Raw genomic sequence first — 15,017 nt, 5'->3', positions numbered from 1 at the left:
TTGCCATAGAATGGAGGAAGTTCTCAGAAGTGACATGTTATTTTAACCTCAGTTTGAAGTAGGGCTAAAAGAAATTTTTCATGAATTCCCATTTCCTTCCTCTACCCAAATTAACTACTTTATGCAACATAATAAATGACATTTTCCAATTTCTTATGCTTGAATAACATGAGAAAACTGTACTTTGATTTAAATAACAGTGAAAAGTCTCTGGTTTTGGTTGAATCCAGTTCTTCAAGTTCAACACATCGCAATGTTGCGTTCATGATGCTAAAGAATCTCATTTTCTAACCAGCATATCTTGAAAACAAAAGCCTTTAAGACTGGATTTTGAAATATCAGGAATATCAAAAAACCTATTGTTTTCATATTTGCATATAAAATTTAGAAGTTAACAACAATTTTCTGCAAAAAATTACATGATTAGATCCTTAAAACTGTGGAACCCACTAACAGTGTTTTCCTAGAGCATAAATGCTCATCTACTGTGAACATGCTCTTTTAGTCTTTAGGTGGTTTTGGTATTAGACATCTGTAGAATTCAAGTAGTCCTATGAAAGTGAACAAAAACATGCAGCTAAAATAAGCTTTGGAAAACTACTAATTTCAAAGTTCTTGAAAATTGCATTGAATTGTATGGAAACTGGTCAACTAGCACTATTCACATAGTTCCTTCAGAAAATGCTTACTGGAAAAGGTCAACATTTCTTATGCAAGAAGGAAAACTATTGATTTGTAAAATTGATCTTCAGCCTTTAACCATTATTGCTTGAATTATTTTTTCATAAAACTGTTAGTTCTGTAACCAGAGTAAGCAAACACTTGTATGATATTTTATTGTATATCAGTGTAAGTGACAAAGACTGAAATTGGTTTGGATGTATTGTAACATTTCAAAGTGCTTTACAGAACACCTTCAGTATTAGCGATGGAGACTGTAAAGAAGAAGAGCTGCCACTTTGCATCCAACTGGTAACTGGAACAAACCAATTATACTTCAGTCAAGCATTGAAAGTGATACAGTGCTGATGAATGAATTGGCACAGATGAACAGAGATGAAACTGCATTCTAGACCCAGAACAAAACCCCAATCAATAATCTAGGAATATGTTTTGCATAAGCCCAATACGAAAGAAAACATTGTTTAAATGTACGATCAATTTTAGCTTTAGTCTTCAACTCAGAAAACTAAACGGCATTGCCACCTACTGGATAGAAATAAATTAACATTTTCTAATAAAACTGACTTTTTTTTAAAAAAAAACAACCCAGCAAATTACCCTAAATTGCAATGTAATTGCTATACTCAACTAAAAAATGGCAGTAAATACATTAGACCCATTTGAAAATGCTTATAAATGTCATATATATTTCACCATTTCATAAGGCTAGGGGAGGTTTTCAAAGATTCAAACAGCTTTGGCTTTCTGTCCATGGAAGTCATGTGAGAGTTTGCTAAAAGTTGCTTGGGTTATTTTTTTTTCCAAAAAGCCTCAAGAAATAATAGGAAACGAAAACAAGCAATCAGCATGACTGTCAATACATACACCAGTATACACAACACATATACCATTTTTCTACAATATACAGTCTTAGAAGTCCCTTCTCTTTGAAGATGTCTTGTTAGTCAAATCAAATGGAAACCCACATATCATCGATTAGTAGGAATGGGATATGAGAACTGAATGATGCCAGAAAAGGCTGTATGCAAACAGCGTTAACTCTAAGATCTCAGACTGTTTCATATTACTTCCCTGCTTCTCCCCGGTAGTAACCTACCTACAGTTGCTGAGGACTTGCTTGTGATGACTTGTCCTGGACCTAGGAAAACACAACCCAGGGTTAAAACTCTACTTGCTGTCTGGGAGCACTGCAGTTGCTTGGGCAGAACTAAGCAGCAGCTAGTCTGCTTTTATAAATGCATTATTTGTTGTATCCCCAAACCCCATCTTAGGTAATGATATGGTAATGCCAGCTTGAATGGCTTGATCCTGAAGGCCAAATGTCACAATAAACAAGAAAAATAATGTGGAACCCAAGTGTATTTTCAGTCATATTCTTTTAGCTTTAGTGACATGCTTTTAAATAATTTCAAAAGACTTTTAGAGTTGTTTAGTTTTTTTTTTTTTTCACTAAAATAACAGCAATGCTTTCCTGTCTTCTCCTGGTATGTTAAAATTCTGACCTGAAGTTGGTGTCAGGGAGCTTGTAATTAGACTCACGGGATCTGTGGAAACACGACAAGTTAAGACAACTTTAATATTAGTACTAAAAGTTGTATGTAGATTTTCTTATAAATAACATTGCTCAACAAATCAATTATCTCAGTGAGCAGCGGAGCCTCAAACCTATTAAGTATTTGTATATTTACATACAGGCATACATACACACCTGTGTGTATACATATTTACACGTGAACAAATGACTTGGTACATAAGTAGATTTCTATTAGTGATAGTAAACTGCAAAACATTCTGGAAAAAACAGAATGCTTATTTGTGATTGCTCCAACACAACTTCCACTTAGTGGTGCTTTTAATAAGTCACTAAGGATGGCCCTGGAGTTTCCAGCTCCCAAATAGTCTTTTGTTTCCTCTTTGAATTTGCATTAGCATCCCTATTTACTATTTTTCCTTTCCACATTAAGTCTCAAATGTGTGAGTAGGATGATGATGACCTCAGATGAGAAAGATCTATGTGTGACTACAGTTATTGGATCCTGTCCCTTAGTTTATAAAATGAAGGGCCAGAAGGAATAAAGTGAGAGATTAGTAAAGCCTTCTCTATAGTTTGTCATCTATCAGTTTTGCTGGTAGAAGCTGCTGATCATTTGACATCACAGACTTACTTTTCTTAATGTCCCTGCTCTCCCAGATCTACTAGCGCACAAACTTGCATGAGGACTTCCTACCAATTTTCTATCAAAACATGCTTACTTAGCAAACACTGTTAAGTGCTAGGCCGTGTTGTATTAAACAGATTACAGGGCATTCTATGTCAGCAAATTTCAGGACACAGTTCATCTGGCAGAGGGAGAAGAGCCCAGCAGAAGGTGCAGGAAGGGTACAGCTGGATGGACTGTTCCTACACAGATACATTCAGAGAAGAAATCTTCATACTTAAGTAGTTTCCAAAGTGTTATATACATATGTATCTACCTACATATCTGCCTATATATTTTCTAAAGAATCGCTATTTTGGAAGGAATGAAACATTCAAAGACCTAAAACATAGATGCATGCATGAGCAAGCAGTTCTAATAAAGCAGTTATGGGGAAGTTAAGTCTTGAAAACTGTTGAAAAAACCTGGAATTGTTACAGGAACTCCCAAAAGTGCACATGCAAATTGACAGCAAAAGCCATGAAAGGAAAAACACAGGACAGTGGCAGATCCATGAGTGGTATAAGCACAAATCACAAATGGTCAGTTACTGTGTAAACTCACTGAAGTAACACGTGAGGCAGATGAGGATGGTTTTAGGGTCAACAGAGCCAAACCCCAAGCATTGAGCAGATGTAAACATACCACATATGGTAAAACTTTGGCATATGGGATTTGGACTGAAAAGAGCAAGGATGCAAACAATGTTAGCAAATATACAAAAAGGACCTCAAGCAGACCCAAGAGCAAGGGGGAAGGAATCCACACCAGGAACATTACTGCCCTTCCAGCCTGGGCTACTAAAACCTCCCAGCTCCCTTCCCTCTTCCACTGGCACCTCCACCACCTCCCAATTTCTTCTTGAGGATGATTAACAACATTGAACTTAGGACTCAGGGGAGCACTGAGATAGCATACCAGAGGAAGGGAAAGATAGGAGAAAATGTGTGTGTTAGCAGTTTTAACTGTATCATTGGAAATATATTGTAGTAGTGGTATACTTTGGACTATACACGTTAGTAGACTTATAACTAGACTAATAATATTATGGCTGCAATTAGACTATCAAGAAATACTTTGCTCCTATATTCATAGCTGCATTTCTTTAGCGCACATAAATTGCATGAAGCTCCTGGCCTGGTACCCTGCCCCAAAGAATTTGTATGTGATAATTTGTATGTGTATGCATTTTGTATACGACAACTCTACTTGCATCTAGTGCTACAAAGCACCTATTGTACCATTCAGCTGTCTGTCTGGCTTTTGGCAGGTGTGCACTCAGTGAATTTGTGAGACCAAGGAGTTGGTCTGCTTCGTATCCTGTCGTCAGAAGACTTCCAGTGATAGTGGAAAGAAAGACTGTCAACCAACATTGCTCAGTATATCAGTAACTAAAGCATGAGAGTAGAACTCCCCAGCCTCATCTACCTGCCTAAATCTGTGAAAACTTCAGCTTGTGACTCAGCTAGCTGATGGAGACTCAGCTGTTGTTTTGATCAACTAATTAAAGTCTTAGTCTTAGAGCTTTTTTACAGACTTCAGATCACTGCTTTCTCAAATGGTCAGAAATGTTGGAGGGTGGCTAACTACCACTGAATGGACCCTAGCTGTCAAGCCCCAGCTACAGCTAAGGCAGCTTTACTAAGTTATACCAGCTGAACAGCAAGTCTTGTGTTTCTTCATATTGTAATGGCAACAAAAAATAGTTTCTTATTTATGAGAGATACTGACCTGATGAAGTTAAAGGCATCATTGTAGGAGGATTTTCAGTAGCTTCTGGAAGAAAGCAAGCTCATTACAAACTTTTATATAACACAGTATCTAGTTTTATAGGACTTAGAGAAAGAAAGCTTAAAAAAAACCCCAAAAACCAACAGCTGTGACTATTTCTCTTTGAATCACTAGCAGCATCCTGCTTCCCTCCTTTTGACCATCTCACCCTGTTCCCGGCCTTTTCTCAAACTCTATGATCTTCCTAAGGAGGAAAGGTCTACATTAATCCCTTTCAATCCTCAGTCCCTATTCACTGTATTACATATAAAATGTCTTCATCTGGGAAATCTGTCTTGACACTTTATATACTATGAAGATTTTCAGAGCACCTGTGTCTTATAGAATAATATTTAACTCAGATAAATGAGTTAAAATTAACTTGGGATAATTTGCAAGAAATTAAGTTACTTTTAATTACTGTGAAAACTGTGATTTCAAGCAAGTTACACCTGTGCTCTAGTTCCCTCCCTCTCTGAAATAGGAATAAGACTTCTCTTGCAGAACAAAATGAAATATAGGATGCAAAAGTGCTATATATGATTATGATTGTTAATTAGTTGACAGTTCTTATTTTATTGAAGCCCTCCTGATGAATGGACAGATGATATGAAATGCTTCATGTGAAAAGAGGCATTTTAATGATCCACAACAAGAAAAGTTTGACTACTTCGAAATTTGTCAATAGATATGCAACCATTTAAAAAGCTCTTCATAATTTTCTGTGGTGGCATTTTTGATGTATAATGAGCAATCACTTTCCACAGTGATGTGCAGTTGTTTAGAACAACTTATTATATGAGTTGCAAGTAGTGAAGAGAAATTAAGATGTCAAGACTCTGAATTTAGCCTTTGTATATCTAAAGTTCTTACTCAGTAAAAAATGCACTTTTTAGGATGGAGTAAGAGACATTGCACACCAGATGTCCCACTCCTCTTAAAGCAACCAGTTACTACTTAATAGTATCTCCAGCAGGTCTTCTAATGTCAGCTAATCAACTTCCGCTTCAAAGGATTGAAAATGCTTTTTATCCTCATCCTCAGTAAAGGTCTGTTTTGAAGGTTATTGAGGTAAAAAGAGGATTCCCATTGATCTTGTTGGGCTTCCACTTGGGCTTTAATAAATTTTCTACTAGTTACATAAAATCACCATATTTGTATATTTGCAGAATTTAAAACTACCTGGTCTTTAAAGCCACGTTCCTTTTTTTCCATTTACACTTTACCTAAGCTTTAGATGAATATGAATTCTGCTCCTTGGGTGCACTTTTCCAGAAGCTACACTCTATTCAGTTTGTTGTTCTTGATGACATCTTTTCAATAAATGAGTCTTCACTCACTGTGCAGCTAAGCCCTTTTCCTTATTCTTTAGCAAAACAGAATGATAATTGCATTTACTTATGAAACAACACAGTTGGGGCTTAATTGCTTTAGTTTGAGGGATAACAAAATTGCAAATGTTATGCTACATAAAAGATGAAATTGAGTGGTTTTCACTAGTAAATCACTACTTTGTCCTTTACTCACTCGTTAGTGAACATGCACAATGCTGACTCATACTTTCTAGTTGACAAGGTTGTAAAAGCTTCCTTCAGCTGCTACTGAAAAGTTCTGTAATGGGGAAGGAGGGCACCCATGAGTGTAAGTAACAATCCCCTTTGCTGTTTGGGAGCCAAAGTTTTCACTAACATTACCTGTAGTTCTCAATGACTTATATAGAGGAAAAATGTTTACTAGCATTACCTGTGACTTGTATGCTGTTCACATCAATTTTCAAAGTCTGGGTAAGATTAGTTTTATTTGTGTTGATACCCCAAACCAGCTCATTTTTTACTTTCTCAACTGTTACCATCCACGTAAAATAAAGGGTGAAGATCACAACAACACTAGCAACACAAAACAGAGAAGGTAATTGGTTATGCAAGCTAATGAAGTAAATCTGCTGCATGACTTATCCAGACAATATTTCATTCCAATACAGGTTCCATTTGCAAAGTCAGAGTATCTTTAAGTGTTGGTCGGCAAAGATGACACATAAAGAAACACCTCTTGATTATCAGGTAGGTTTGAACCTTGAAGAAACAGAGCTTTTTTTCTTTATCTACACTTATTTTCATGGTGGAAAAAAAACAAAACAGCACTCATATCAATTGCTGCAATGGAGCTGAATTTGAATAAACTAAAGGAGAAGCGGGTTTATTGTTATTCAACAGGTCTTTTAGTTTAAGCTGTAAAATATTGACAGTGAATCTTCGAGTGTTATGGAAGTTACATAATATGTTCATGTTACAAAAGTATAATACCAAGTGATCACTTCTATAAAGCAAAAATCATCTGTGGATTCTGCATCTCTGAGGATGTCATAAGGAAACAGTAATGGCTGAAAGCACAGATATTTTGAAATCAGTGATTAAACTACATTTGAATTCTATGGAGCATGAATTTTATCCAGATTTCTGTTTACTGTCTCCCATCCTTTCTAGATACTATTATTAAGTTTTATATTTGTAGCTAGATTAAGGTAGTGTCAAAATATGGTGCTTTCTAAAGATTTACTTAAATTTAGGTGCAAACTTTTTTATTCTTATGCACTTGTATGACCCAATTGCAACTGACTCAATAGTGCTTTTTGATAGGGTTGATTAATTCCACCATTTTTCTGTGCATAGTTTGCATTTTGCCATATACGGAAAAACTCCTCTTTAATTTCTTACATGTTTCTGATAACCTCTAAGCCATGCTGAGCAAACAAAACCTTTTACTGCTATTCTTGTGACTCAGCAGAGTTTCAAGGGTGAAGTAAAAAGGAGATTGCCCAAAGAGGTAAACACTTTTTACACTAAAAGACAAAGTTTCTGAGACAAAGTAATATTTCAAGTATTATTTCAAAGCAGAAATGAAGACAGATCCTTACTGATGTATTAAAAGCCAGATCCAACACTCACAGACATCAGATTTTCTGTGATTTCTGTAGTATTTACATCAAGATACAGGGATGGAATTGGTTTTACCAAGTACAGATATTTTATGTTGCAGATATCTAGATTTCCTATGGAAACAAATAAGCTGTTCTTTGGCATAACTGACCTCCTAGGAAAGGCACCTAAATTGACCAGATGAGAAAACTCAAACCCCATCCCTTATAAAAAGTGTCTTGAGCAACTAGCTCAGAGATGTCTCCATTACTGATGCCTAAATTTTGATGAGAATAGCCCCATTGTATGCACAGAAATCAGATTGTGCTGACTGGATCTGCCTTCGCAAGGACAAAAACCTAGAACTGACCTACTCCTGCCACTGTACACTCCATTCCCTTGATGTTGTGAAATCCTTCACAAAGTGATCATACTTCAACTTTGCAGCCAATTAGGCTTATGCCTTCACTGTTCCAGTCAAAAGATTGCTCTAATCCAAATTGGCATTCCATTTTTGACTTACATGATTTTAGAGTTGGCTAATATCCATTTTAATTTTGTAAGCATGGTTATTCAAATGAACTGTCTTGTCTGGATATTTATCCACTGTATATATTTAAGAAAACATTTGTATCATCAGAACAGCTGGTGTCACAGAATCACAGAACTGCATCATCTGTTGTCATGTAGCATGTACTTTCATTTTGTGGTCTCACCTATAAGACAACTAATTATATCATTTATTTCTTGAGGTCTTCCAGTTTTTCTAGTCTTAATCTTTTGTCCTCTGTTTTGTTCTTGCCTATCACAGTGTGTCATCGGACCTTTATTTATCTAAAACTTAAGTTACGAATGATAATGTGACATCTGGCCCCCAGCTTAAACAGCTTTCCACAAGCAAGCTCAGCAAAAACTGATATCCCTTCTTACTAGCTTATTTCCTACCTACTTCACTGTCATCACCTTTCCCATTTTTCTTTCTAAATTGGCAGTCCCAGAAAGGATTGCTTCTTTTTTATTTCTTCTAATCCTAAAGCATGTTTTTGAAGTAAAGATATATATTTTTTCATCTAGTCAGTGTCCACTGAAGAACTTTCTAAATTAATAACATCATTGTCTTTTGTCCTTATTTTAAGTAAACTTTGTCTTATGTAATTACCCAGTCTCTGGTTTCTTGAATCTTTCATGGCCATCTTCAGGTTTCCTGTAGAAAAAAAACCCCAACAATAAAACGAAATACAACACAAAAAAATGTGATTCCCCTTGAGTTTATAATGTTGTGGATAGGATGGAAGTGTGTTCTGAAACTGTTTAGTAATGGGAGACAGTATTACAAGTGTTTTGCTGAATCAGGACCTTATTGCACATGAAATTAACACTACAGACCTCACTGCATATATGGAACTTTTTTGCCAGTGGGCCTTTAGTAGGACAACCAACATAACTGGATATTGAAAAACGAGGTTAAACAAACTTTAATAAATTAAGCAGGTCTTACTGTATCTACTTTATGGACTCCTTAGGACACACAGGGTACAGCTTTACCTGGTGTCAAATGACAGCCTCACTTGCTAACAACTGAAGGAGTATGAGTTAAGAAGATCCATGTCCATAGGGACATACGAGTATATTTCCATTCACCTTAGCTTATACCAGCAGATCTCTAACCTGAACTTTCTTCTAGATGGCAAGGGCCAGCAACCCTAAAAATGTAAAAATGTAGATGTTTTGTGAGTTGGTCTTAGGGCTCAGCCTTACTAGTTTGGTGAAGGCATGGACATACAGGAGTCTGAGAAGGAAGTCTGCCCAAGGGGAAACACATTATTGCCAAACTACCCACAGTAGCACTTGGAAGACATGAAAAGTATAATATAGGAAGTTCCAAAGAGTCTCTTGAAAAACAAGGTGTTGGTAAGCACTCCTGAGAGAAATGGCTAGGTGAGGACTTCTGATGTTTGCAAAAATTAATTAAACTGTACCTACTTGAACTGGGAAATTTCACATCTCTGAAATTCGTTTTTCAGATCACTTGCTTGAAAGACATTTTGTATCTATATGGAAGAGGAAAATCTTGAACCAATACACACTGCATTCATAGTTTTAATAATAAATATTTTTTCATTCCCAAATCTAGACTACACAAGCAAACATTTTCTTTGATGCTTCACTGATTTTCACAAATAAGGAATATACTGAATTCTGAAGTCAGGACCTGAAATATCTCATTTTGGAGAGAGGAAAAAGACATCAACAGCAGGTCATGTTAGGGAATTCATATACTTACCAAATACTCTTTAATTAACTGGGGACCAACAGGTTCTTACCAATTGTTCAACATCAAAGGCAAGGACTTTGAAATCAGCTGATGATCTGTTTTGCAAAGCAGGAATGAATGATGTCCCAGAGAGTATTTTAAATGTTCCTATGTAGCCATGAGCATTCCCATCTGCTTTAACTAGATAATTAAAAATAAAATTAAGTGTTCTGAATTATATAGAAATAAATGAAAAACTTTACATTAGATTTTATTCCACACAGATCATCAATACAACAAGTTTTAGCTTTCTGGTTTGCTTTGTAATCAGAGATATTTTGCCTAGTTCCAGTTTTAAAAAAGTGATAGATGTTTTTCAATGTTCACAATAGTTACAACTGCAAACAAATTTATATGAATACTACTTGTCTTTGGGTTCTCCTTACTTTTATTTCTGTTTTAAATCCTGTTTTCCAGCAGTGCTGTGAATGTATAAAGGGGAGGTATGTCCAGTTATGTCTAACACAAGGAGCAAAGATACAAGGGAAGAATAATAGTGAATTAGTTTTTTGTGTGTTCTGGATTAAAAATATTAAAAATTACTTTTTCACACTTTCTGTATTGAATGCTGTGCACTTTTTATATAAATGTATGCTGCTTTTGATGACAACACTGGAAACACTAGTGTCAGACCAGTTAAACTAATTTCGACCTGACCTTTCTTATCAATACATGCATGAAATGTTGGGAGGTTTTATGAGGACACTAGGTGACTGGTCCTTACTGCAAATTTAACCTTGATTTTTAATACGTTACATCATATGAGGTATGCATAAAGCAATTCATGATACATTTTAAATATTTCCTTACTGTGTAACACACTGGAAATTTTCAGATAAGACCCAAATTAATGTGGCTGATTGACAGAAAGTGACTTTTGCTTACCAGTTACATTACCAGTGGTATTTTTAGGTTGCGTGTGAAGGCATTAACATCCAAAAAAAATTTTAAGACAAAAGCAGATAACTAATAAAATACTGCAAAAAACAGCTTGTGATGGAAGGCACAGCCTAGGGACACCAATTTGCTACTATCAAGTAGTAACAGCAGACTACTTTGAGGTTCTTTCATTGATCCTTACAACAATTGCAAATCTATTTAAACAAATGTTTCTAAATAGCAAAGGTTTTCTTTTGTTATATATGTCAAATATAATTTTTATAATGTTTTATAAATATTATTTGTACATGATTAAATTCTTGCCTATTTGTCATCTAAACCCTAAGTCATTAATTTAAAGCCTGTCTCTAGATGCAATAATAAACCACCATTACCTTGAAGCTCATTTTATTTTAAAAGAATATGATAGTATTCTGGTAAGAAGGGAAGAAAGTCAGTAGGGAGAACAAATTTTAAAATCTGGAATGAAAAACACTACCAACTAAAGGTATAAATGTGAATATTCTGACAAAACAGGATTATTTTAAAATATGGCTTACAGCTAGTTTAGTCTTCATGTGCTTCTGTATGAAATAGTATGGAATTCTGGTTAATGAAGGCACCAAAAACTTCAGTGTATCAGAATTACTTTTTCAGTTACAAAATTCACTGTAATGAAAAAATACATTTTTTGAACTTTTGCCTAGCCTGTTTCCTTCTCCTCATTTCAAAACATATTTTTGCTATTAGCTGTGACAGCTCCATAGACTTAAATATTTTTTCTTTCAATTCAAAATCTAGATCACAGAAGGGTTGAAGTTGGAAGAGAACTCCGGAGGTCATTTGTTCCAACCCCTCTGCTCAAGCAGCCACCAACAGCCAGTTAGCAAGGACCACATCAGACAACTTTTGTATATCTCATCAACAATCTCATCAACAATTCTACACTGGGCTCTCACCAGTAGCTCACCAGAACTGGACACATTACTCCAGGTGTGGCCTTACCAGGGCACAGTTAACTTATATCCAGAGGATCTTTAAACCAAGACTCTAGTTCCATTGTCATCCTATGTCAATTTTTTATTTTAGTTTACTTTGAGCATTGGTAGCTTGATTCTATCACATTCTCAGCACTGGCTAAATACTAAAAATTTTACCTTAACTTTACATGGGGCTGGAGCAGACTGTTATAAATGAGTGGCTTTGGTTAAGTGGCTAAACCACTTGTTTGTGACACTGTCTAGTGCAGGATCTCTCTTACACCAATAAATGACTTAATTTTTTTATTTTAATAATGAAAAGATTCCAAGAGATGTAGAACACCTAAAGCTCCCCACAGACTTCAGTGGATTATCAATGTCTTTCTGAGAAAAACTTAATACCTGGAAAAAAAAGCAAAATTTCGCAATTTCTTATATTACTTTCTCTAGTTTATGAATTCCAGGGACCTCTCCTAATGTCTAAACCATGTAAATTCTTTTCTGTGGCTTCAGGACATGTTTCAAGTACTTGTATTTTTGCCTATTTTGTTCACATCGATTTCCAGCAGAGGAGGAAATCATACTCCCCCACCCCTATACCCCCCAGCATTAAAATAATAGCATGAAATAGGAAACATAATTCCAATGACAATAATACTGGTTTCAAAGTATCAACATCTGCTAAAGAACTCCTGAAAAGGTTAAAGAGTGGTTTCTTACCTCGTTCTAACTCCTGGATTGATAACCATGAAAGTACAATCAGTCCAACACAAACACACACAAAAAGTGCAAGCAGAGAAGCAAACAAAATTTCATAGTAACTAAGAAGAACATATTTCTTATCAGATGATTTTTGCAGCTTCATTTCTGTCTTGAGAGCTTGTATGATTAAGGACTGACAACAGACACAACCTGAAAAGGAGGGTAATAATCTACATGAACAGATATTTATAGGAGATGCTCGTAAATTAATTACACCATAAAACTACACTGACATAGCTTTTACAACATTCCTGAACACTCATATTCATGCACAAGATATGCAAATATGAAGAAAAGAAATGTCTTCAGAAAGGAAACATTTAAGATTGTGTCTGTCATGAAGAATAAGCAAAAACACAGAATTGTAAGGTTGGTCACTGGATTTGCACTATTTCTTGTCTTTTGATGTTTGAAAGTTAGTTTTAATATAAAATATTGCTGTCAGATTTACTGCTTATTCATTATTTTTGGTAATTCTTCACAAGTGCAGTTACGAGGACAACAGTGAAAGCCATATCTTTCATCAGTCTGCTTAAAAAGTTTCTTTAAAAGTAATTTTATATATACAGGAACTGCTGGCAAATGAGTTGTTTAGTACTGTGCCACAGTTCATCAATGTGTTCAGCACTGAACGGTAATTGAGCAGTACAAATTTAATCTGTGTAAGATGTAGCTCTTTGACCATATGTCTGGAGAACGAACCAGAGAAAACATGAAATGTATGCTTGTATTGTATTTTCTTGCCAGACATAAATGTGCCATGGAATACAAGCCCCTGATAAAGTTAAAGCATTGTGGATGGCCAGTGCTGCATCCTTAATAAAAACAAGACTAAATTAAACAATGTACCATCCAGCCCAAAACTTTTTGTTACAAATTTAATCTGTCAACTCTTTTGAGTAAATCAGCTCCAAAAGAGTAAAGTAATACTGATTTTATGTTTCATGTCCTGTGAGCTACTGGTTTTGACTCTGGATCAGAGACCCTAAATCCAGATTTATGGTATGACATTCCTCAGCACTCCTTATGGAACAGGCGAATCTGAGCAAACCAGCCATATTCTTGCCTGTAAAAGGAAAGGGAAAATAGTCCGAGTCAATCTTTGGAAGACAGGGGCTGTAGCTACCTATAAATCGACAGAAATTGAGATAATAAAAATTGGAAAAGATTAGAATAGCTCAAATTAAGACTCTTGGATGATATAACAGTTGTCTGCCCAGTCTTTGAGAACGGGGATATTTGAAAGTATCTGCAACACAACTGCTCAGATTGAAAGCACTCTAAATCACAGTCAAAATCTTGGCCTGACAGTAGGATTCTTGTTTTAGTGTATTACCATAACAGAATGAAAGAAATTCAGTAATATTTCACATTACTAACAATAAATAATTACCTTAAAACTATTAAAAAAAAAAATCAGAGCAGCTTAATCATACTGCCTTTATAGAGCAAGAGTAAACTCAGTCTGTATCCTGCAAATGTATGAGATCTTTTAGTCATCATGCTAGATGCTAGAATTAGAGTAAGAATTGCTTTTGTATATATTGTGTATGACATACACACATACATGAATGTGTGGTTTTTTATATATACAATTAAGTGCATATAAAAGCAGATTAAATTTGTACTGGTGAACACTTTGCTTGGCTATTTTATGGCACAGTAGTAACTCTCTATTTGTGATTATTCAGCAATAAAACAAGGGCGTTAAGTGTCTATATTTTTCTGAATACTCACTCTATTAAGAAATTCAGAATACGTCTAAATACCTCACTTTGCTCAGTTATGCCTGTTAAGTTATTCCATGTCTGCCAGAATTACATAAATACATGATAGACAGGACATGAGTGTGGCATGTTTGTCAGGGGCTGGGGGCGGCCCCTGTGGGGAGCGGCCAGGGCTGCCCCGTTCCGGGCACAGCCGGTTCCAGCCAGTTCCAACAGCCCAGCGCAGGGCACGGCTGGGCCCCGCAGCTGCCATGGCCGCCATGGCCACGGGGAAACCTGTGCGAGGGAGGGCAGCGCTGCCGGCACTGAGGGGGAACGGGTCAGGAACAGCCCGGCCGGCCCGAGGGGAGAGGGCAGGGAATGGAGGTGCCCCAAGTGCCTGAGCAGGCATTTCCCTGTAGCCTGTAGAGATGAACATGGTGGAGCAGATACCCACACTGCGGCCTGTGGAGGACCCCACACTGGAGCAGGTGAATATTTTGTGAAGTAACTGCAGACCGTGGAAAGCCCAGGCTGGAGCCGGTTTATTGAAGGACTGCAACCCATGGGAAGAATCCGCACTGGACCAAGGGAGGAATGTGAGGAGGAAGGAGCAGCAGAGAGGAGCTGTTATGGACTGATCACAACCCCGCAGTCCCTATCCTCCAGTGCCACTTGGGGATGGCAATAAATTAATTACTTTTCCCCAAGCCGAGTCTGTTTTGCCTATAAGGGTAATCGGCGAGTGACCTCCCTGTCTTTATCTTTCTTTTCCTGCTTTCTCCCCCTGTCTTGTTGATGGGTGGGAG

At 36.5% G+C, this 15,017-nt stretch overlaps 1 protein-coding gene across 1 annotated transcript in view; it reads right to left on the bottom strand.

The window, feature by feature from the left end:
- TMPRSS15 (transmembrane serine protease 15) overlaps nt 1-12,605 on the bottom strand; it is a 56,728-nt gene extending 44,123 nt beyond the window's left edge. The window contains exons 1-8 of the mRNA XM_040584306.1: nt 12,461-12,605; nt 9,892-10,022; nt 9,551-9,618; nt 8,727-8,771; nt 6,396-6,538; nt 4,614-4,658; nt 2,187-2,228; nt 1,781-1,816 (exon numbers count right to left, since the gene is read on the bottom strand). Of these exons, the coding sequence (XP_040440240.1) occupies nt 1,781-1,816; nt 2,187-2,228; nt 4,614-4,658; nt 6,396-6,538; nt 8,727-8,771; nt 9,551-9,618; nt 9,892-10,022; nt 12,461-12,605 (655 nt within the window). The remainder of the gene's footprint in view (nt 1-1,780; nt 1,817-2,186; nt 2,229-4,613; nt 4,659-6,395; nt 6,539-8,726; nt 8,772-9,550; nt 9,619-9,891; nt 10,023-12,460) is intronic.
- Between the last annotated feature and the right edge of the window lie 2,412 nt (nt 12,606-15,017).

The sequence above is a fragment of the Falco naumanni genome, chromosome 2 (genome assembly GCF_017639655.2).
Source record: "Falco naumanni isolate bFalNau1 chromosome 2, bFalNau1.pat, whole genome shotgun sequence".
NCBI lineage: Eukaryota > Metazoa > Chordata > Aves > Falconiformes > Falconidae > Falco > Falco naumanni.
Note: the sequence above shows the minus strand (reverse complement) of the source record. Positions and strands in the feature narration are given on the sequence as shown.